At 42.7% G+C, this 23,215-nt stretch overlaps 1 protein-coding gene across 6 annotated transcripts in view; it reads right to left on the bottom strand.

Annotated features, from left to right (window-relative positions):
- UNC5D (unc-5 netrin receptor D) overlaps positions 1-8,820 on the bottom strand; it is a 595,849-nt gene extending 587,029 nt beyond the window's left edge. For all 6 annotated transcript variants that reach the window (XM_055141615.1, XM_055141626.1, XM_055141606.1 and 3 more), the window contains exon 1: positions 8,557-8,820. In XM_055141615.1, coding sequence (XP_054997590.1) covers positions 8,557-8,644 — 88 coding nt within the window. In that variant the 5' untranslated portion in view covers positions 8,645-8,820. The remainder of the gene's footprint in view (positions 1-8,556) is intronic.
- Between the last annotated feature and the right edge of the window lie 14,395 nt (positions 8,821-23,215).

Genomic DNA, 23,215 nt, shown 5'->3' on the forward strand with positions numbered 1-23,215 from the left:
TTATTGGATAGTCCAAAAAGGTGACATAGTATCACTCACAACTGTATTCATTATTTTTCTCTTCTCTGGCACTCATATTCATACCTCCATAGCCCTAAGTCCTGTTATATGTGAAAAATGTTATGTTGTCCACCTGAAGATACAATTTTTCTACTTGGCAATAAAGTAGAACTGCACCACAGGGTATGGCATCCCCAAAAACCCGGGAAACAATTGAGATGCATCTAGTCCTGGTACTGTTTACCACTGTTCATTTGATTGGAAAGGCTCTGAACCTCCATTTTCTAATTGGTTCAAATCAAGGTGAATGGAAAGACGAAGTGATCACAATTGTGTGCAGAGGTCAAAATTTTCAAGTTCTGTATAATTTGAATAATAACAATGACAAACGAGTTACTCTTTAATAAAGTCAACCATGACACTGTTGTACCTTATAATTGTAGCACTATAACACTGTCTTCCGCTGTTCATTGATTTGCTCAAGCGGGCACCAGTGTCTCCATTGTGAGACCTGTTGTTACTGTTGTTGGCATATCGAATACACCATGGGGAGCTTGCCAGGCTCTGCTGTGTGGGCGGGATACTCTCGGTAGCTTGCCAGGTTCCCCAAGAGGGACAAAGGAATCAACCCGGGTGGACAGAATGCAAGGCAACGCCCTACCCTCTGTGCTATCGCTCCAGTCCACCTTATAACTAAGCATCTTATAATTAAGCATCTTAAATAGTTCTTCTAAAGAATAATGACTTTACAATCTGTTGAAAAAATGTAACATCTATTGATAGGGCTGTCCTCTCTTCATAGAAACATTTTCTAGACACTTTTAACAATATTGTATACTTTTACAAAATGTAACCTCATATTATTTATGTTTCAATTTTTCTAAAGTTTTAGAAATTTCTTCCAAAACTGGTAGTGGACACTGCTGCCCGTGGGAGGCACTGGAATTACTGGGTCGGTTGGGAATAGGTTTATGTTCAAGATTAAGGGGATTGGCTATTGGGGCCGGAGCAATAGTACAGCAAGTAAGGCGCTTGCCTTGCATGTGGTAAACCTGGGCTCAATCCCTAGCATGCCAGATGAATCCCAGTGCCCAGCCACATCTGATCTTGAACACAGAGCCAAAAGTGATTTACTTTTGAGCACTTCTGGGTGTGGAAGGCAGGAAGGCAGTCAGGAAGGAAGGAATCCAAGAGGCATTGAGTGATTTGTTTTGTTTTTTTCTGAAAAGGAGGCAGCAAGTCAAGTACGATTGGAAACCTACAGAATCAAGACAATTACTTAGCAGAAGCCAGTGGACAACCAGCCAGAGAACGGTGTGCAACTTTGCATGAAAGGCCCTGTCATACAGAGACTGTTGTTTTGCGGTCCAGACAGACAGAAGCCAGTGCCAGATCTCACACCACATTGTAACATCAGCAATCCAGCTGCTGTGGGAGTCTCAGAATCCCCAGTGAACACCGCTCTGGATTCTTTTAACCAACTGCTTTGTTCGACTTCTTAATTAAGTATACTCTTGCTTCTCTCATTATCCTCAACTACAGACCCTTCTTCGGTGTAGTTCTGTGGCCAAGAGATACGAGAAAATGACAGGACACTGAAGAGGGATGATAGTAAGGCCTCTTTAACAAAAGTCTAACTTCAGGCAAATTAATCAACTTCTAGGGGACTCAATTTCCTATTTACTACAAGAAATTAATTCCAATGAAAACTTGAACTGCAATTACTTCAAAATAAAAGTAAAGGGGCTGGAGCAAATAGTACAAGGGGGTTAGGCACATACCTCGCACACAGCCGACCCAGTTTGATACCTGGGAACACATACGGTCTTTTGAACACTGCCAGGAAGGACTCCTGAGCACAGAGCCAGGAGTAAACCCTGATCACAGTTGAATGTGGGCACTTGTTCCAAAAATATATAAATTTTCAGACTTTACCCATACTGCACCCAACTTTACAAATCCTTGCAACACGACTTATGAGCAACCGGGTGCCTTTACCTTTACAAGTGGCCGTGTGTGTGAAAACTCACATGCATGTTTGCCTAGTTTTCTGCTGAAATTTGTTTAATAATCTCATATTGACATTCACTTCATGTGGGCATGCAGGTGAAAATAAAATCTTGAAATACAAAACTTGAATTGCGATCATCTATAGTCCTGATACTCCCCAAAGTGTACGATGTGGTCAGTCTTTCGTGGGAGTCAGTCAAAAAAGCAGAATTGACCTCTGCCCCCACCCCTGCCCCCATATTCACTAAGTCACTATGCTCATTTTAACAAGATTTGCAGTGATTCAACTGCAGATTAGCATTTGAAAAGCACTGATTTGTGAGTTTCAAACATTATCAGCTTAACTTCATAACCCATGATCACTTGGTTTCCCACCTATCCCAGGAAATTTTATTAAATTAATTCAAATAAAGACAGCAACCACATAAGTATGATGCTAGCTGAGGTCACCAAACACTTGTGCCAACTCTAAACAATGTGCCACAGATCTGAAGACATATCTCCTTGTCCAGCATAGAAAATACATTTTGCTTTTACAGGAAGTTATCCATAAATCTGTGAATATCACACAAAACAATGCAGGCAGAACCTTTGTATTTGGGCTGCATTTACACTTTATCTTCCCGTATCTTCTAGTTCCTTTGCCTGCCAGTTACCTACCTTCTGGAACATCTGCAATGCCATTCTTCCATGGACTAACCTGGTTAAGAAATCACAAAATTCAGGAGAGGCAAAAATAAAGCAAGTGTCAAGTCAACTTGATCACTCAAGTTTTACTTTGCTGTGGGCTATTTCCCTATGTGTGTGCTCCTATTCTAACAGTGTATTGATGCACAGGCTAAGGCGTCTCCCTTACTGGGGTGGAAGAGGTTCTGCCCGCTATGATCCCAAACTTGCAGAAGAGAAAGTTACCATCTGCATGCAGTTGACATTGACGGTGCTTGGAAGATAGCCTGGCACTCCTGCATCTTCACCTCTAGAGAAACTGTCAGGAGCTGGTCACAGGAAAAATAGAGGCCTTCCCTCACTCCTGTCCTCTTGGAAACAAGATTAAGACATATATTGTCTTCGAGTGGGCTGATGCAATCTGAGAAATGTCATACATTTCTATTTTGACCCCTAACATTTTTGCCCTTGCATTGCAATTCAGTAAACTTGAGGTCAAGGGAGATGGGAGGTGCTGAGTACAAACCGTGTAGCATGCACCATATTGCACACAGGCCCATTCTCAAAAAAGGAAGGAAAAAAAAAACACCTCCAAAAGCACAGCAAAATTTGCAGTGGCTTCCGAAGGCAGCCCAAACTGAATACATTAACATCCGCCTAATTCTGAAAATCATCTACGCACAGCATGTGTATGCGCACAATAAGGCCATACGATGCAATGTGGCACAAACAATTAAAAGTTCTTTTCAAAGTGGAAATGCAAAATAGAACGAATATCTATTTTCTATAAATGAATCTAGCCATCTGCCTCGCAAGAGCAGCAGCAGGAGCCCCCGAAACAGCAGAAACAGCAGCCTCTGGTGTTAACAATCTATTCTCAAATCTCATGCTCCACATTTCCCTGGCAAACAAGGCTAAAAATACAAGCCACGCAACAAATAGTCTCCTGGGATCTGCCATTCCATGGATGGTGTATTCAATCAGAGTAATATTTTCTGTTCAAATTCAAAATTGAAAAAAAAAAAAGAGCTTTCAGATCAGAAACTGGCGTTCAGAATTTTAAGTGTGAATCCAGTTCCAAAGTATATGAAGCTGAATGGTGAGAGGGTGGTTGTTTTCATACAACATAAATCTCTGAGATTTATTGAATGCATTTATAGATTTATATAAGCTACTCTAAATTCCTCTATAACTCTCATAGTTATAGGGATGTAATTTCAGTACTTTTGTCACCAAATTAAAAGAGTCTTTTTATTTTCAGCATAGTTGACAAAATTATCCTTGTAATTTTCTGTAGTTGAAAGGTGTGGTTCAGACTTGGGTTCATCATATACCAGACCCGTGGACTTCAGCAAGTTATTTAACCTCTCTATGCCCTTCTTTCCTTTCATCAAAACAGAAATATTAATATTAATACTAATACTTACCTCATAGAGTTATTTTAAGGATAAAATGAGCTGATTGTATAAAGCAGCTATAATAAAGAGTGCCACATATAAAATAAAATAATTACTATTATGATTTCATATTTAAACAAAGCTAGAAAAAGGCTTTCTTTTAAAGCATGATAAGAAGTGGTGGCAACGCAGTGGTGGGTCTCTTGCAAGACCGACCATTTAGGAAAAGAGGGTGCGAGGAGAGAAGTGTCTTTACAGGCTGCAAAAGACAGAGGAAAGTTCTCAGGGGTTGTTAGTTCTTGCCTTTGGTTCCAGGAGGCATCCAAATAAGAAGTTCAGACAAGAAGATAATGACCCAGCTCAAGTGATCGAGCCTGGAGCATGGGGCATCAGAATTAATGGCAAAGGTGCCATCAAGAAGGAAGGTTCTCACAACACCTAATCAGAGAGAGAGAACGAAAGGGAATACCCTGCCATAGTGGCAGTTTGGGGTGGGGGGAAACAGGACTGGGGAGGGTGGGAGGGACCCTGGGTTTACTAGTGGTGGAGAATGGGCACTGGTGAAGGGATGGGCTATCGAACTTTGTATGGGGGAAACATGAGCACAAAAATGTATAAATCTGTAACTGTACCCTCATGTTGATTCACTAATTAAAAATAAACTATTAAAAAATTAAAAACATTGATGAGAAAAAAAAGCAATAAAGTGATTGAGAAAAAAAAAAAGAAGGAAGGTTCTCTGTGTACAAGTCTCCCAAGAACAGGGCACCACCGCTTTGCTTAAGGGGATATTCTAGACCAATCCGTAAACACCTGTCTCTGGAGTTATTATTTCATACATGTGGTCTGAGTCTCAAAGCTACACATAAAAAAAAAAAACCCTGAGGAAAAGGTACTGAATATTTACTATTTTCTGAACAACCAATTCCTTCATAAACCTTTAAAATTGGCTATAAGTGAAGCCAGGTACTACAACTGGTTGGAGGCAAACAATAAAACAAGATAAGTTTAGGAATCAATGAAGAGACAGGGAGCACAGTGAATCCCCAAGAAAAAGTCTGGACGTAGCTCATCTGAGAGAGACAGGGAGGACTTCTGCCTTCCCTAGTCTTCCCTGCTCTACAAGGTACCACTTAAAAGAGCCACAGACCCCACCTGCCTCATTCCAAGAGAGAGGAAGGATGAAGTGGGACTTTACTACATCTCATAGTCAGGCTATGAATGGCCAAAGAGAGCATCTCAAGATTAAGGTGCTCGCCTTGCATGTGGCTGACCCGTTTGCTACCAGCACCAAGTGTCCTTCTCACAAGGACCACTGTCCAAGGCCCAGGAGACCCCCAAGCAATGCTGTCATCACCCTGAAGTCCCATCCAAATAATCCCCAGCACCACTGGCCGACGGCATGGCTAAGAATCACCAGGAGAATCCCTGGCTCCCTAAGCATTGCTTGGCTGCACCCCCAAAATTAATTTGTTTAAACTACAAAATGGATGAGAGGTACTGCCATTTAGGGTCACGTCTAAGGAAATCTCTTCTGAAACACTGAGACCCAGAAGAGAGGAAGGTAGGGGTGAGATTGGGTTAGTTCTGTGATTCTCAAGGCTAAGAACGCGGAAAGGCAAGCGACTATCCCTCCGGACCCAACCTGCGAGATTCTTTGAGAGAACACAAAGTCAGAAAAAATGAAAACTCCACTGAACCACCTAACCCAAAAGTGAGAAAAAAAACTTGCAGGAATTGGGAAAAAGAATTTTTTGTCATAGAGACAAATTTGGCGTGGAAATGAACTGGACTCATAAAGGTCAGCAAATAATATTCTAAATGAGGAAATGACTATAGATTTCAAACGATGTGAAGTAGGCTGATGAGTGGGTTGAAGGATCTGACCCCATTATGCCTATAGAACCTCTCAAGCCCTAAATGCAATCTTATAATTATCAGAAGGGAGATTTCAGTGTCCAGGAAACATTTTTGAAGGGACTGTAAGAAACCTTGACTATCTGAGATGATCTCCTTCCTGCCTTCAGACTAGGCGAGCTGATATACAGTATCTAATAAAGGGATGACAACCAAGTCAACAGTAGGACTCTCTTTTTTCACAAAGAACAAAAACCAATCAGTATGACAACATGATGTGGATTCAATTAGCACTTGGCAGGTCATAAGTAACTTTTAAACAACCTTCTTTTAAGTTGGAAAGTGTTAAAGCATACAGTAATCATGGCACTGAAGTGTCTTCCTTATAGTATGCCACCAGTCAGGAACATAAATTCGAAGAGAAAAGTCGCCTCGGAAGGAGGAACCAGACCACTGCTTCTTGTGTCATGTTACTAGTGGCAGGCAGACAGACACCTTCCTGGGGTATCTTGCTCTTCGGATATATGCAAAGTCAACATCTGAAATCTCCCTGAAATCTTCCAGTGAGGGGGCTAGTGGGGGAGTGCGGGGGGTTGTATCCAGCATGGAGAGAAAAGAGAAAAAGGGGAAGAGGTGGTACAGTCCTCTGATCTTGAAAGCAAATAAATACTAATTGGGAAGAAAATAACTGCTGAAAAGGCTACTACCATCCTTAAAGCAAATGGGACAATTTTGCACCTTCTGCTTAGGAAAGGCACAATGTCTGGCTTCAAATCACATCAAAAGGCATACAGAACCAAAACTATACAGAGAGAAATAAGAAGCACCTCAGACCAACAGTGGACTTTGGTGCGCTGACAGCACAGCAAGTATCCCACAAGACTGCACTTCCTCTGCCTTCGGTGAAGGAAGGGCCCCCTTCCTGGTTGGGAGCAATTATGAAACAGAAACACGCCCTTGCCTTTCAAATTCCAATTGTGCCCACCTGCCAAAGTCAGGTGCAGGTGGGTTTGCAGGCTTCCCACCCTGCAGACTGCTCACCTCCTAAGGAATCTCTGACAGATGCTAGGAGTAATAGGCTTCATGCCCCAGAAAGTAAAATATTACAAGGGAAATATTAGTCAGATTTACAGCTCCACTCCATGTGTCTTGAACATTACTCTGATCAGTGCAAGGCATTTGTTGTAAATAAGCCTGCAGAGTGTACATTATGTTTTCTAGGAGACCTTTAAAGAACAGCTTGCAGACAAGGGGTGCTAGCCTTAGTTTCACAGCCAGCAAAACTCCATCCAAGAGTCTTCAAGCATTTCCCCACCTCTTGTTTTGAGTAGGCATCAAGAGAGCTCTGCCAACCAAATTCCAAGAGGTCAACACATGAAGTCAATTACAGCTAGGTATTCTGCCATGAACAGTATGTAGGAACTCAGACAACTAGATCAACCTTTGAGAAAATCCCGCATTTCCCCAACAGTGTATTAATAATAGCGCCGAGCTGACTTTGCAAGGAGGCAGACTCCGTAGTAAATTAAATGGCTGAAGCTTGTGCTCCTTCCAGCAAAGGAAAGAAATGTGCTTCCCCATAACCCTCTATGTGGAACCACTGAGGCTCATTTTCAAGCCTTTGCTGCATTTCTTAAAAGCCTACACCATTAAAGAAAAAAAAAAAGTTTTCAGGAAATGAAATGCAAATAGTGAACAGCATCATAAAATGGAAAGCCTCTAGCCACCTCTTTTCCATTTCTTTTCTTTATTTTTTTTTAATTCTTCATCCCAAACAGCACCACTGTTTTTAACACACCGTTAGCTTTCATAAAAATAAGATTCTGTTGGTTTCCTGATCGTCCTCAATCGTTCCCACCCTTCCAGAATACGTTCTGGCTAGCAGCAGAGCAGAAGGTGGGGTGGTCAGCTCAGTTCCACGCGCCAAGCCAGCGGGAGAAAAATCATTTAATGCAGTTTTCATATTCTAAACCTAATGGATGGCAAACGGGGAGCCAGAAAGGTAGAAGAGGTAGGGGATGAAAAAGCCTCCGGATTATTGCACAGGTAAAAGCCCCAATCCTACGGCTACGCATGAAAACGCCTCTGATCGTCTCCAAAACAAGTCGGCGGGATTTATCATTAAGTTGATGCTCCCGGTCCTGGCTCACGGTGGACGCCGGTGGCCAGACACTACTCTGCGGGGGTCCCGGGGCTGCGTGGAGCGTGCTGCGGGCTTCCAAGTGCAAAGAAGCGCCGCTTTCCCGGCCAGGGTCGGTGCCCGGCAGGAAGGGGAGACGCGGGGAGCCCCGGGCCAGCTCCCGGCCCGGTCCTGCGGGACTGGGACCCCGCGCCGCTCGACAGCCGGGCCGGGCAGGAGGAGTCGGGAGGCGCGCGCGGGGCTGCCCCGGGTGTCCGCGCGCGGGCACTGCCCCGGGAGCATCCCCGCGCCTCCCTCGCCCGGGCACCAGGACGCGCGCCCACCCCCGCCCGGCCTGCGGGCCGGACGCGCGCCCACCCCGGCCCCGCAGTCGTCGGGGCGGGCGGGAGGGGTAGGTCGCGGCCCCGGCCACCTGTAGCATCGCGGCCGGTCGCAAAGTTGGGGTGGGAGGCGGGGGTCGCCCCGGGCCCCCCCGGCCCCGCTTACCTCGAGCCGCCGCCGCCGCCGCCGCGCAGAAGCACAGTCCGAGCCACGCCAGCCGCGGGCGCGCCCCTCCGACGGCCGCGCCCCCCATGCTCCAGCGCCCCGGCCGGTCGCGGGTCCGCTCGCCGCCGCCCCCTACAGCAGCCGGCCCGGCGCGCCCGCGCAGGTGCGCGCGCCCATGGCACCCCGCGGCGGGGCGGCCCGAGTCGCCGGAGTCGCCGAAGTCGCCGGAGTCGCCGGAGTCGCCAGAGCCGCCGCCGTGCCCGCGCCGCCGCCGGGCTCCCGACCAGGGCTGGAGCGGCCCGGCCGCACCGCGCCGAGCCCCGCGCCCGCAGGCTCCGCCCCCCGCGGAGACAGCCAATGAACGCGCCGGGGCGGGGCGGGGGCGGGGGCGAGGGCGGCGCCGGGCGGGCCGGGGGCGGGGCGGCGCGCGGGGCCGCAGCGGGCGGGCGCAGGTGAGCCCCGGGCGGCGGCGGCGGCGGCGGCGGCGCCCGCGCCCGCGCCCCCAGGTGCCCCTCGGGCTGCAGCCCGCGGCCCCAGCCTGGACCGCCGCCTCCTTCGGTGCCCCGCGCCGGCCAGCTCTCGGAGGCGACGCCGCGGCCGGGATGCTGTGGTCCAGCCTGCCTGAGTCGGTCCCTTCCACCGAACCCGCAACTTGGGGTGCTAGCGCGAGTCTCCGGCCCCCGCTTCCATTTTGTTGAGATCCGACGTGTTTCCCAGAAAACTTGGAGAGAAAATCGAGTCGACTGCGGGAGACTTGGCAGGGGAGGGGAGGGGGAGGCGGAGTCGTGCCCGCCGAAATCCGCTCCTTGCAGCCGTGCTAAACAATCACGCGTCCGTGCATGCGGGGGGATTCCGAACGAGGGGTGCGCGGAGGGATGCGGGGAATCTGGATCTTGACCCTTTCCCTCCACTCTCTGGCCCTGCGGTCTGTGGGACCACCAGCATTCCCCAACTTTTTGATAAAATTCATTGCGGATGGTTCCTGTTTTGATTATTTGTGGGCGCTGGAAATGGTCTTTCTTAGTATCAGGGAGAGAGTCTCGCTGGACCTTCGTGTCGAGAAGTCGGCTCTCAAAAGCAAGATTTGTTTTGAGACACTTGCGTTTGAAAGTAGCTTAACGTGGCTTCGCGTGGGCCCTTCCACAGAAGGACTCACTTAAGACAACTGCCCTAGGCCACGCGGGTTCAAACCAAAGAAGAGACCAGGAGAGTTGGCCCTGAGTCAGAACATCACTTCATCGCACTAAGTGAAGATCCCTCCCCAAGTCTGGACCAGAGTGCTGCTGGTGAGAATTTGTGACTAACCCCAATAAAATCCAGGTTGACCTTAAAGGACAATCTAGGTAACAGGTCCCCCGTGACTACGCTCAATACTGATAGAGGCACTTAAAAAACAAACAAACAAAAAATTGTCAAAGTTCTCCCTGAGCCCAAACACCCTTCTCTAGAGAATAAACAGTATAGTTCTGGTTGAGGTAATTGCGCTAACTTGCATTCTTTGAAGAAAAGGAGGATGACAGGCAGAAAGATTGATTCCCCGATAAGCTCACAGGCTATCCTTCTCCTGAGTGCCACCACACAGAGAATGTCAGGGAATGGCACTGATTGTGTCCTGGAGTCCTTAATAAAAAGGCCTGTGTCCCAGTGTAGAAAGCCAAGCTCCAGGGAATGAACATTTCAAAGCAAGGACGGATGTGGGGCTAGCTGGGGACTTGCCTGAAAATCTCTTTAGAATTGTTGTAAACGAGGGTTTTGTCCTTTTCCTCGGAGAAGGTGAATTGAGAATTAATCTGCCAAATATGCCTTCCCTGTCTTCTAGAAAATAGTCATTCATTCTCAGACTTTCCTTATTCTTCTCTCTGCCAGTTGTATGTGGAAATTCTTTCACAAAGGAGTATCTTTTCAAAGAGTATTTTTTAAAAAGGAAAGAAAATTCTACTTTTCCAAGATAGTATTTATTGATTACTACTGTTTCTAGAAGGAAGAAAAAAAAAAAACAACCACACTTTTAAAAACACCTGGGAAAAAGATGAACTAATAAAGGAAACTAATTCTAGTAAAATGTGATGACAAATCAGAGAGAAAGAGAAAACTTTTGAACGCTTACTCTGCTCAGGGATTTGGTCTTTTATATATTTTTCCCATTATTTTTTAAACAAAACCAAGCCCTCTAAATAGATCGTACTCTCTCCGTGGTTGGCAGATGAAGAAAACCCAAACAGTATGGATGTGACTCTCCCAGAGCAACTAAGTAAGTGGCTGTACATCAACAATAAAACACCCTTTTGGGTGATTTTAAACCCAGTTTGAAGATTGAGGTCATGAACATTCAATCAGATTTTCTAGAAATAATCATTTTACCTCCTCTTCCTCACTTCTATTTCCTTCTGATTTGTGAAAAATTGGATCCTCAGTACCCCAACAACCACACACACACACACACACACCCCATATATTAATTTTGCAGCATGTGTTATTTCCATGTAATAATATATTCTATACCAACATAGTTCTGGATATTTTTAAATGGGAATCATGCCCATTCCATCTAGAGAAACATGTACATTATTTTTAATTTTAATTTTTAATTTTATTTATTTATTTTATTAGTGAATCACCTTATATGAGGCACAGTTACATACTTGCAAACTTTCATATTTGCGTTTCAGTCGTACAATGATGGGATACCCATCCCTCCACCAGTGCCCATTCTCCATCAACAGTGATCCCAGTATCCCTCCCACCATCCCGACCCCATCCACATCTCTGTGTCAGGACATTTCCTTTTGTTCTCTTTTTCCTTTTGGGTGTTGTATTTTGCAATAGAGGCATTGAGTGGCCATTGTGTTCAATCTATAGTCTACTTTCAGCCGCATCTCCCAACCTGAGAGTGTCCTCCAAACACCCTTTACTTGGTGTTCCCTTCTCTATCTGAGCTGCCTTTTACCCCAGCATTTGAGGTCAGCCTCCAAGCTGTGGAGTAAACCTCCTGGTCCTTATCTCTATTACTCTTGAGTGTTAGTCTCCCATTCATGACTTTATATTCCATAGATGAACTGGAATCTTTCTATGTCTGTCTCTCTCTTTCTGACTCATTTCACTTAACATGATATTTTCCATGTTGATCCACTTATCTGCTAATTTCATGGCTTCAAATTTTCTAACATTATGTACATTTTTTTCCTTTGGGGGGTCACACCCTAGCAATGCTCAGGGGTTACTCCTGGCTCTGCACTCGGGAATTACTCCTGGCAATATGGGATCCTGGGAATTGAACCTAGTCGGCCGCATACAAGGCTAATGCCCCACAGGCTGTATTATGGTTCTGATCCCACGTATGTATTTTTTATTCTATATTTATTTGACAAAATGAATGAAGTAGTTACTGCCCAGGATCATCAACTCTGGCCAGGAGCAGCAGTACAGGACAGCAGAAGTAGCACTGTAGCACTGCATTGTCCTTTCGTTGTTCATCAATTTGCTCAAGCGGGCACCAGTAATGTCTCCATTGTGAGAGACTTGTTGTTACTGTTGTTGGCATATTAAGTAGACCAGGCCAGGCTCTGCCGTGTGGGCGGAATACTTGCTGGGCTCTCCGAGAGGGAGGGAGGGAGGAATCGAACCCTGGTCGGCTGAATGCAAGGCAAATGCCTATCCGCTGTGCTCCAGTCCAACAGCAGAAGTAATGTCCTGAAATCAGGAAGGCATGAAGCTGACTGTAGGGCTGGCTGTGTATCTGGACTCAAATCAACTTCTTTGTTCAATTTCTTCATCACTAAATGAGAGTGTTTGACTATACGATTTTGAGATCAACCTTCATTGAGGTTCACTATTTTCAACTAAACAAGTTATGATTTGGGATAGTCAATATAACAAAATTGGAAATAAAACCAGCTATTCAGGAGTAGGGATAATTATGTAATAAAAGCAATGCTTTCAAAAGCTCTTTGGGCTAATGCCCCATCAATATTGGTTCTAGCTAGGGTAATATTGATTTGGTGAAGACATTTGGTAAAGCTTTGTTTAAATTCTGCTTGTTTGATGTCTATCTGCTAACATTTAATTCCTACAAGTGAAAAGGCAGAACATTCTATTCCTGTTGTCTTTATGTTGAGATATAGATCACATATAATATCATACTAGTTCAGATTACTACATATACCTTGGTAAATATCACTGTATCACTGTATCACTGTCATCCCATTGTCCGTCGATTTACTCGAGCAGGCACCAGTAACATCTCTAGTACACTCAGCCCTGAGACTTTAGCAGCCTCTCCTTACTCATCTTCCCCAATGATCGGAGGCTCTTTCAGGATAAGGAGAATGATACTTATTGTAACTGTTTTGGGTATATCAAATACACCACGGGTTGTTTGCCAGGCTCTGCCGTGCGGGACAGATACTCTCCGGTAGGTTGCCGGGCTCTCCGATAGGTATGTATATATCTGTTACTATATTTGGCATATGAATAAGCCACGGGGAGCTTGCTAGGATCTCCCAAGAGGACAATAGACTCTCTGTATCTTGTCAGGTTCTCCAGGAGGGAGAAGTAGGCTATTTGATGTCTACTTCTGGGAGCTTGGTTTTATAGTCTCTGGATGTTGGCCATTGATGGTATTTCACGGTGCCAGGGGCAGTTTCTGGGTGTGACTGCCTAGCTACTGGAAAATGAGGGATCTGGGCAGAAGAAGCCTAGTCCTGATTCGAGCAACCTTGGAGATCTCGATAAATATATATAGTAAAATGACTATATAGCTACTTTAGTCAACATCCATCATCACATGCTTAATTTTTTCATGTGTTGAGAACGCTTAAGATTTATTTTCAAATCTTAAAACTAAAACTTAAAATTTAAAAATAAAATATTTTAGTTTTAAAAAATAAAAATTTTAAGATTTATTTTTATATCTTTCAAATACACAATACAGTAATGTGTTGCACATTACACCCTCAGGACTTACTTATTTTTTAACTGAAAGTTCCTACATTTTGGTCCGTTCCATCCATGTGGTCACTTCTCTTCCACTCAGTTAACTATAAATTAGTGAAAAGTGGTCACTCTGAATGAGAAATGGGTGCTGAAATGAGGTAAAGTGATATGAATAACACACTTTCAATAAAAGTCCTGCAAGCCACAGTGCCCAACAGGGAAAAAGAAAAAGAAAAAAGTCCCTGACATAGAGGCAAGCTGAGTGGTGGGAGGAAAACTGAAAAGTGTTTTGGCGGGATTGGTATATCATGGCAGACCTGAATCTCTATCATGAAGAAGTCTGTAATTCATGGTGATGCAATAAACTTTAACTAAAAACGGTCATGGTTGCTGAGACAAAGACGTGGCCTTTCTCCCTGGAACTCCAAATCGTTAAGGTTAAGGAGGTGAATGACCTTTATGAACAATGATAAAGGTCTGGAGATTGAATGCAGCTTGTTAAAAGAAAGAAACAGTGTCTTATATATTTGGAAGATTTTACAAAATACTGTGAGCAAGGCTGAAGTGCCACAGTCAGAGGAGGTGCATGGGGCCACTTGCTGTCCACATCAAACCTTAGTGGATGGAACTTAAGGTAAATATCTTAACCCAGGTCCAATATCTCTGGCCTTAGGGGAAAATACTTGGGAAGGGGATAATACCCCATGGTGCTCAGGTATTACTCCTGGCTCTAAACTCTTGAATCACTCTTGGTGGGGTTTGTGGGACCATATGTAATGCAGGGAACCAAACCCAGACCCACTGGGTACAAAGCAGAATCCTGTATGCTATCCAATTTCCCTGGTCTTGGAAAAAATTAGTAGTAGTATTACTATTATTTTTTAAATTATTATTATCATTTTATTATTATCCCTGTGGCATATTCATATGCTCAAGCCAGTAACAATGATGGGTTTCATTCCCCTGACCCTGAAAGAGCCTCTAATGCGGCACCGTTGGGAAGTATGAGTAACGAGAGGCTGCTAAAATCTCAGGGCTGGGACAAATGGAGCCATTACTGGCACCCATTCAAGCAAATCAATGAACAACGAGATGACAGTGATACAGTGATTACTTTGGTTTGAGGACCACACTCAGAGGTGCTCAACAGATACTCCTGGCTCAGGAATGGTTCCTGGCATGCTTCAGGAATTATCTAGGATGCCAGGGATGAACAATGGGGTTGTCCGTGTGCAAACATTTGCCTGCTCTACTCTCTCACAATCTCTGGGAAAAATGGACTCCCTTAAAACATTTTTGGATTGCCCCAATCTGAAGAACTCAATTCTTTAATTTAAAAAAGGCAAGAAAGCAAATTTAAAAACCCAGAAATCAGCTAGAACAAGACACTTGGTGTACATGCAGCTATAGTTTTAAGAGAGAAGGCTTGGGTGAGGAACACTGAACTTCCACTTCAGGAAAGATGAGCTAAATAGAATTCACAGCACGTGTGTCCTATACCTTCCCCAGTCTTCAGGACTAAGTGGTTGTGGGAGTTCTAACTTTTGAAAGATTCCTTCTCAATGTTTTTATTACCTTTTTTAGGTGATAAAAAAAATTCTTTCATATTCTTGGGTCTTAGAAAGATAATCTTCCCTCATTTGAGATGGTCAGATTGAAGGTTTCCTCTTTTAGTGAACTCATTTTTATAAACCCAACAATTTGTCTCTGCTGCTGCTGGATATTTCTGACCAACAGCCGCTGTCTCTATTAATTGTCCTATTATGATAATAAAAAGGGGAATTCTGAAAATCAATTGGACGAAAGGGCAACAGCTGGCAATTTCAATTGGTGAAGTTGGGAATGCAATTAAGTGTGATATTCTACACAAGATATTTCCTTTGGGAATCCCCTGTGCCAGTCATTCCCCAAGGAAGGTCTTGTTCAGTCAGAACAACACATTTCAGAAATGCAAGCGACTTACATTGAGCATGCTGACTTTTATTCACCATTGTGTGCTTTCATCCACCATTTCTGAAACTGCTAGAAGCAGGGCCAGCGGAGTGGGCAGGGGGAGGATGGTCAAAGGTGGAACCAGGAATACTTGACATGTGGTGTTCTTTCTGTGTACAATAATACAGGTTAACAACCTTTTTTCTGGTAAAGGCAATATAGGATCAAGATCGTGTGTTAAGTAAACACTCTCTCACAAAATTAGAGAAGTCTATTCTAGATATTGGGCTATGAAGCAGCAAAAATCTAATACATTTGTTTAAAAAAGGGCAAGAGGGCACCAAGATAAAACTTGAACTACATAAGTTTTTCCTGACATGGCAACTACACCTTCTCCATTGTGTGCACTGGGAACTCTCCCAGGAACCAGGCATCTTGGTATTTCAGCTGCAGCTACTGACACAGACGAATAAAGGAACTTAGCAGTAATAACGAGGGGCCAGAGACATAGTACAGGGGTTAAGATGTATACTTTTCGTGCTGCTGACCCCTGTTTGATCCCCAACACTACATGGCCCCCTGACTGTTGTAAGTACATCCCTGGGTGCCCCGACTATCACCTGGCCAGCCTGGGCAATCCCCAGAACCACAGGGCAAGGCAGAAATGCAATCTCAAGCCTTCACATGCCACTACCACCCCAGGAGGCCAACACAGGTCTGAGCACTGCTCCGGAGGCTCCAAATAATGAGGGGGAGGAGGAGGATGGTTTGATGATAATAATAAGAAGAAACAAAGATTTGGTAGTAAATTTAAAGCAAGAGCACTTTTTACATTTTTTTTTTACTTTTTCATTGAATCAATGTGACATACACCCTTACAAAGCTGTGCATGATTAGATTTCAGTCATATGATATCCCAATACCCATCCCTCCACCAGTGTACATTGCCCAGCACCTGTGTCCCCAGGTTCCCTCCCATCACCCCTCACCCCCCACTCCCTGCAAAAATGACACATTGTGAGACATCAGTTCATAAAGATGCAGGTTCTGTTGACCACCTAACAAGCACTCATATGAGTGGCCTTACCTTGGTACACACTAGGAGAGTGTGGCCCATAATAGCATGAGTTTATCTATGACCCTTCATGTGTAACAAGCCACTCATATGAGGCCATCTAGAGAACACTAAAAAAATGAGACTTCTGTAAAAGGTAAAAAATATATATGCAATGCAATTTTATTTTTTAATTTTCTTCTCTTATTTCCCTTTTTCCCTTCATTTCTTTTGACTTCTCTTTTGGAATAATATATTCAAAATAAGTTCTTGTCACTAAGAGAAGGATGATAACTCTAGCAGATACTTTAAAGCAGGTCTTAAATAACTAATATGATTTCAGCTGAAGATGTGCAAGGAGAAAATAAAAGCTTTACAAATAAAATCATTTCCAATTTTCAAATAAAGATTTGACATTGCTGGCCCAAATCTCACTACCTGATTTCTTTTCTCTATCATTGCACAGAAGAAAAACAGAAGATGATAAAACTACGAATTTATAATTTGTTATGTCTTAAGGCTCAGGCAATAGATTTAAAAGCATTCATTAGTAAATGGCTGCCATGCGTTTTGAAGGAGAAAAGATCTGCTTTACATGTTAAGTAGTATTTTACTGAAAATAAAATTTAAGAGAGTACCATTTGCAATTTAATTCAACCACACATTCCACTCATCTTGTCAGGTATAAGGATGACTTCATTCCAGTTCAAGCACCAGCTTCCCTAGAGGCAGACAATCTACTTCTAGAGTAGATATTGGGGATCACTAGAAGGCCATGAATTATTAGTGCTTTGTTAAGAAACGGATCCACCAGAAAATAAATGTAGAATTCTGTTGATTATCCTGCATTCAAATTACTGCAATATACAATCTCTGATGAGAAGGAAAAACAAATTGGAGTGTAGATACATATATGTGCACAGATTTTGCCTATCTTGGTACCCAAATGTATTTATTTATGCTTATATGTCTGAATATGTGTAAATTATCTTATATGTCTATATATACACGTGTATAGGTATGTTTGCATATTTGTTATGAAGTGTTTCCGTGTGTGAAAGTATTTAAAGTTATTCTACAAGAATCTAAAGGCTGGACCAAAGAGACAGTGCACTTCCCAACCAATCAGTTAAAGTAAGGCACTTTTCTATTTTTCTGGTTTGGGGACCTAGTGATGCTCAGCGCATGCTCCTGGCTCTGCTCTCAGCAATAACTCCTGGTCGTGGCCAAGGACAATGTTCAGGGCCAGAGAAGAGGCCAAGGTCACCATGTGCACAGCAAATGCTGCACTACTCTCCCTGACCCACCACTTAAAAGAAAAGAAAACATAGTTCAGTTCAAAACCAAAATGATTTTCAAAATTCGACTATGTATAAATATATGCATATACATACTTATAAAGATCTTGATTTTTGCACAGATAAGTAAACACAAAGTATTTTAAAATAGAATGTGAATACACATCTACTGCAGAAAACATGAATACATTTTATCTTATTCATACTGTGAAATGTTACTTTATATTTAAAAAACATGTACTTTGGACCATCCCACTAACCTGCATAGCCAAATATCACTGGGAGACTCCTCAGTGACCTTAGTAATATTTGGAAGAACAACCAATAAATAAGTAAGCTAAATTTCTGCTCCTATATGGACCTAATGGCTAGCCAATATAGCAATATCATATTATCAGTAATTGTTGAAAGTAAGTCATGAGCAATATTGATCCAAATTAAGTAAAACAATCATAATGAAATATGTCACTGTTATTGTCACTTTCATCCCGTTGCTCATTGATTTGCTTGAGCGGACACCAGTAACGTCTCCACTGTGAGACTTGTTGTTACTATTTTTGGCATATTGAATGCACCACGGGGAGCTTGCCAGGCTCTCCAAGAGAGTCAGAGGAATCGAACTCAGGTCAGTTGTGTGCAAGGCAAATGCCCTACCCGCTGAAATATATGTGAAATATTTCTATATTCTTTTGTTTTAAGCCAGACCAAGTTGTTCTCGGGCTTAATACTGGCTCTACTTGGGGGACCAGATAGAGTGCCAGGGATCAAAATCAGGATGGCTGTGTGCAAGGCCAATAACTTACCTGCTTTGGTATTAACCCAGCCCTGATTTGTACATTCATCTAAGAGTAGGAAAACATAGAAACAAAGTGGGAAAATTTGAGAGAGAGAGAGATTGCTTTGTTATCCTCCTTATCATTATTTCACTATTTTAAAAGAACGTGTGTTTCTTTTTAACTTCAAAATTGAACCAAGTACATTTAAGAAAATACAATGTCTTATTACAAAACTAGCATAATTCAGATATTTAGATGTATATAATGTACCAGACACAGAGAATTATGTATTAAATAAACCCATATGAATATGACACACAACTCAAAATGTAAACAAATACACTTGTACAAAAAACAAATACAGATCAGAACCATATACTAGTATATTTGCATATCTGACTTTTATAAAGACATGTGGAAAATATGACCAAATTGAGAATATTTTGGAATATAGCAGTTCAGTACTGGAAAAGTAATCAGAAAGCCACTATGTTCTCTCCTACACATGTGAGTTTTTGGCCCTTGCATTCTGCTTGAGTGTGGCCCTGGGTTTAGAACATTGCCTAAGAGAGAAATAAGAAACTGATCATCCTCAGCTGGGCCTGTTGCCCTATTTGGGAGCATTTTTTCCTGTTCAGGTTCTGTCTGTACTTCTGTTGCAGCTTAAGAAAGTGCATCATTGGACCCACAGACATGCTCCTAGGTTTGTGTATTTGACACGGCCACAGGGGAGAGATCTGGTACTCTGCTTGTAGGAAGACAGGGGTGCATCAGACCTTCACCCTGAACCCACTTTGTAGGCTAAAGCGAAACAAAGTCTGGATTCTGCTAGAAAGGTCTCCTCTGCCCTGTGAGCATGTCAGGGTCACCAGCTGAAGTCAGTAAAACAAGAGTGCCCGGTGATAGAAAGGAAGCAAATGTTCCTGAGCGTCCATGTGCCGGTCCAGTCCTGTCATGCTCAAGAGTTTGTGAGAGGAAGAGCAGGATATTTCTGCCCCTGCTCTCACGTCCCAAAGGGCATGTACTAGGATAAGACATTCAAATGACCTTACGTGTTCCTTGCAATCACTGAATAGCTATGACTTGACTTTATAAGATCCAGGGATCAAAAATAGTTTTCCTCATTTAGTGTTAACTATGAATGCTAGAAACCCAATCTTGAACTAACTAAAATATTAGATACTAATTTCATGTCTTTTTTTAATTTCAAGTATGATATATTGTTTCTGTTGTGTAACTAACCTATACAAACTGATACCAAACTTAGAAGGGAGAACTTCTAAGTCATTTGGAGAAATCTAACAGGAATTTTTGGGTGTAGATGCCCCCTTTGGTTATAAATAACCTTCCTGAGAAACTTCTATTTTATTAAAATTTGAGTTTGCTTTACAGCAATCATTATTTTCATCAACAATCAAAGAACGAGCAAATGCCAGATGGCCTCACTTGTGTTATAGAGACAAAAGCAGAGATCAGGCAATATCAAGCAGTGACTAACCTTTGACCTTAAGTTATGATACTCAGATTACCAAGCAGTGAGGGAAAGGGTGGGAGAGAAAAGAAAGAGTGACTTAGAGATGATATAGGGACAGTAGTGGAAGATCTTGACAGTTTTATTGGTGATGGTGGGTGTAGTAACTTTGCATATCAATAAGATAAATGTTAATACTACAGAAAGCATATTAGTTTAACTATAATAATCAAAATCTGTGTATTTACTTTGTTTGGGGACCCTACCCAGCAGTTACCAGGGAAACACTTCTGGTAGTGCTCAAAGAACCATATGTGGTGCCAGGATTCAAACCAGGGTCAGCAACATGCATGCCAAGCAACTCAGCCCTGTATTGTCTCTCCAGTCCTCAAACTAATCTTTTCATGGGAGAACCTCTGGCTTCGGCAACCAAGACTCCAATTGATATTGCCCTGCTATTTCTATCACCTGCCACCTACCCCTGTGAGCTGCTGCATATCTGTCTCGATACTCCAATCTATGGAGTGAGTTGAGGTTCCAGGATTGCTGTTCCTGTGCAGAATAATAGCTGTCACTCACTTGACAAAAATATTATAGTGTTTGAATATTTCAAGTCTGGGAGTCACCTCAATAGGTGCTAAAAGACTTTTGCTAAATTTGCATATATTCTGACTAAAATCTATTAGACTACATACAATAAGGTATTCTTGTGATTGATTTGAAACTATTTGAAACGCAGAGCCCAAATTAGAAAGAAAAATACATATCACTCTCATTAAAACCATGGATGAGCTAGAATGTATCACTCTAATTAGTTAACAATATTCAGATGATTCAGCCATAGCAAAACGTTATTTTTAAGATAATGTGTACCTGAAAGAAAATGAGTGAGCAAATATAACATATGCATGATTTTGTAGTTAGAAAAATCTCAGAACTAAAATCTAAAGATGAAGAAAATGGAGATTTTTGTGCATCGCATCAGAAAGTAATCTAAAAATATTGAGCACAATATTTGAACATTAGATAAGTTTTCTTCTAAATGGAGTGGGAAAGTAGAAGTGAAAAAATAAAGACCTAAAACCTAGAGTGATAAGTTGACTTTGAAGGTTTGGTTGTCTGAGGGATTTGATTGAGTCTGAAGAACAGACTTGCATTACAATGCTTAGGCTGCGGATATGAGGCTTCTTGGCTCTTTAGAAGAGGAAGAATTAGGCTTGGGATCCGTAGACAATCCTGAGACCGTCAATATTTGAGTACTTCAGCATCACTGAAAATTTGGGCTAGAAATATCAACAAAGAGAGGCCACAAGAAGCCTTTCTTGGCCAAAGACCTTAGTCAAAAACAAAACAAAACAAAAATTTCTATATTTTTAACCAAGATGCCTTCTTTGAAATAGGTTTGAAGAGCAAAACCATATTTTCTGTGTGGTGAAAATGGAAACTATGAAACACATTCGTGTTAGACATGCCCAAAGAAAGATGGGGAAGCAAAGTTTTGAAAATGGAATTTTGAGAACAAATTCTTCAATGCAGATTTTTCCACATAAAACTCAGACTTTCAGTCTGTGTGACAAATAACAGGAAATGAACCTCAGGAAGAAGGTATCACAAAAGGAGCAATCTACATACTGTATCACTGTGAAATTTATCTATCATAATTTTGTTCATAAAAATATATGACTCTTCTCATCAGCCACCCTCCAGAACTCATGACTGTTTCTCCCAGAAGGGAGCATAAAATGAGGCCCCCATAACCATGCCACTGGACTCTGCACCAGGCTGTTTCCACTCAGGGTGCCTCAGGGGGCAGGTGAGAGCCCTCCCCACTCCAAGGGACCCAGCCCTGGCAGCCGACTTCCCCTACCCAATCGTCACCACGCTCCAGACCGCTTTCTACACACCCGAGCTGAGCCTCACACATGAGTGAATATATTCCTGACACATCATCATCAAGGAAATAAATATATATGCCTCTCAGAGAGCCTGGCAAGCTACCAAGAGTATCTCACCCACATAGCAGAACCTAGCAAGTTCCCTGTGGCATATTTGACATGCCAAAAACAGTAACAATAACAGGTCTCATTCCCCTGACCCTGAAAGAGCTTCCAATCATTGGGAAAGACAAATAAGGAGAGGCTACAAATGTCTCAGGTCTGGAATGAATGGAGATGTTACTGGTGCCTGCTCAAGTAAATCAATGAACAACGGGACGACAGTGATACAGTAATAAAAATATATGTTCTTTTAATAACTTTGAAAGCAATCAGGCAATTGTAAACATGGCACATGATAAGATGGCATATAAAAAGGCTCAGCAGACACAAATGAGAATGAATAGGTCATACCTCTCAGAGAAGTTACTGAATCTACAGATTTAAGGAATTGCCATATTTTTTCATATGCTTACAATGCAGCCCAATATTACCAGACAGAAACTGTTCAGTTAGTGTTTGTGTTGGATGTAGCTTCCCCAAACTTGCAAAAAAAAAAAACAACTGAGAAGCAATATGTCTAAAATCAAACTAAGACACAAAACAACTCCATTCATAGAGAATTGTTTCAGCTAACTTTGATTGGGTATCGCAGAGTCAAGACTATTCAAAAATTGACCAAAGACTACCTATTAATGCATGGATATTAGTGAATCTTCTTCTCCCCCCCAAAATATTCCACATTATGCTTGATTTTTTATGCATTTTTCCTCTATTCTCCCCCCATCCTTGTGAGTTTAAAAAGGAAGTATGTGGGCAGGTTCGGTGGTCTAGAACCATTCCCCTAGCAAGGCCATGGCAATGAACTGATGAAAGTCGGGGTAATGGGGGAATGCAGAAATAGGGGCTGGGCCCCAGGCTGGTTGTTAGCCAGTTTATTTCTCTGTCCTCCCCATCATAGTTGGATCTCTTTCCTTACAGGACAATCGTACTCTAATTTTTGTTCATAGCCCCAGTCATCCTAGTTCCATCATCCTAGTCTCCTCGCAGACCTCAATGTCTTCTCCCTCGTTATATTTCCTTCCTGCCTCATCATAGTCTAATAGTCCCTTCTTTACCCTTACAGCATAGTTATATGCTGTAATCGTGAGGGGTGGGGGTACACGTAGGTGGGGTTGAACATTGCCATAACAACAAACAGATGTAAAGCCACTCCTTCAGGGGAAATTCTAGGAGATGAACTCAAGGACAAAATCTCATCT

This window comes from Sorex araneus, chromosome 1 (genome assembly GCF_027595985.1).
Source record: "Sorex araneus isolate mSorAra2 chromosome 1, mSorAra2.pri, whole genome shotgun sequence".
Lineage (NCBI taxonomy): Eukaryota > Metazoa > Chordata > Mammalia > Eulipotyphla > Soricidae > Sorex > Sorex araneus.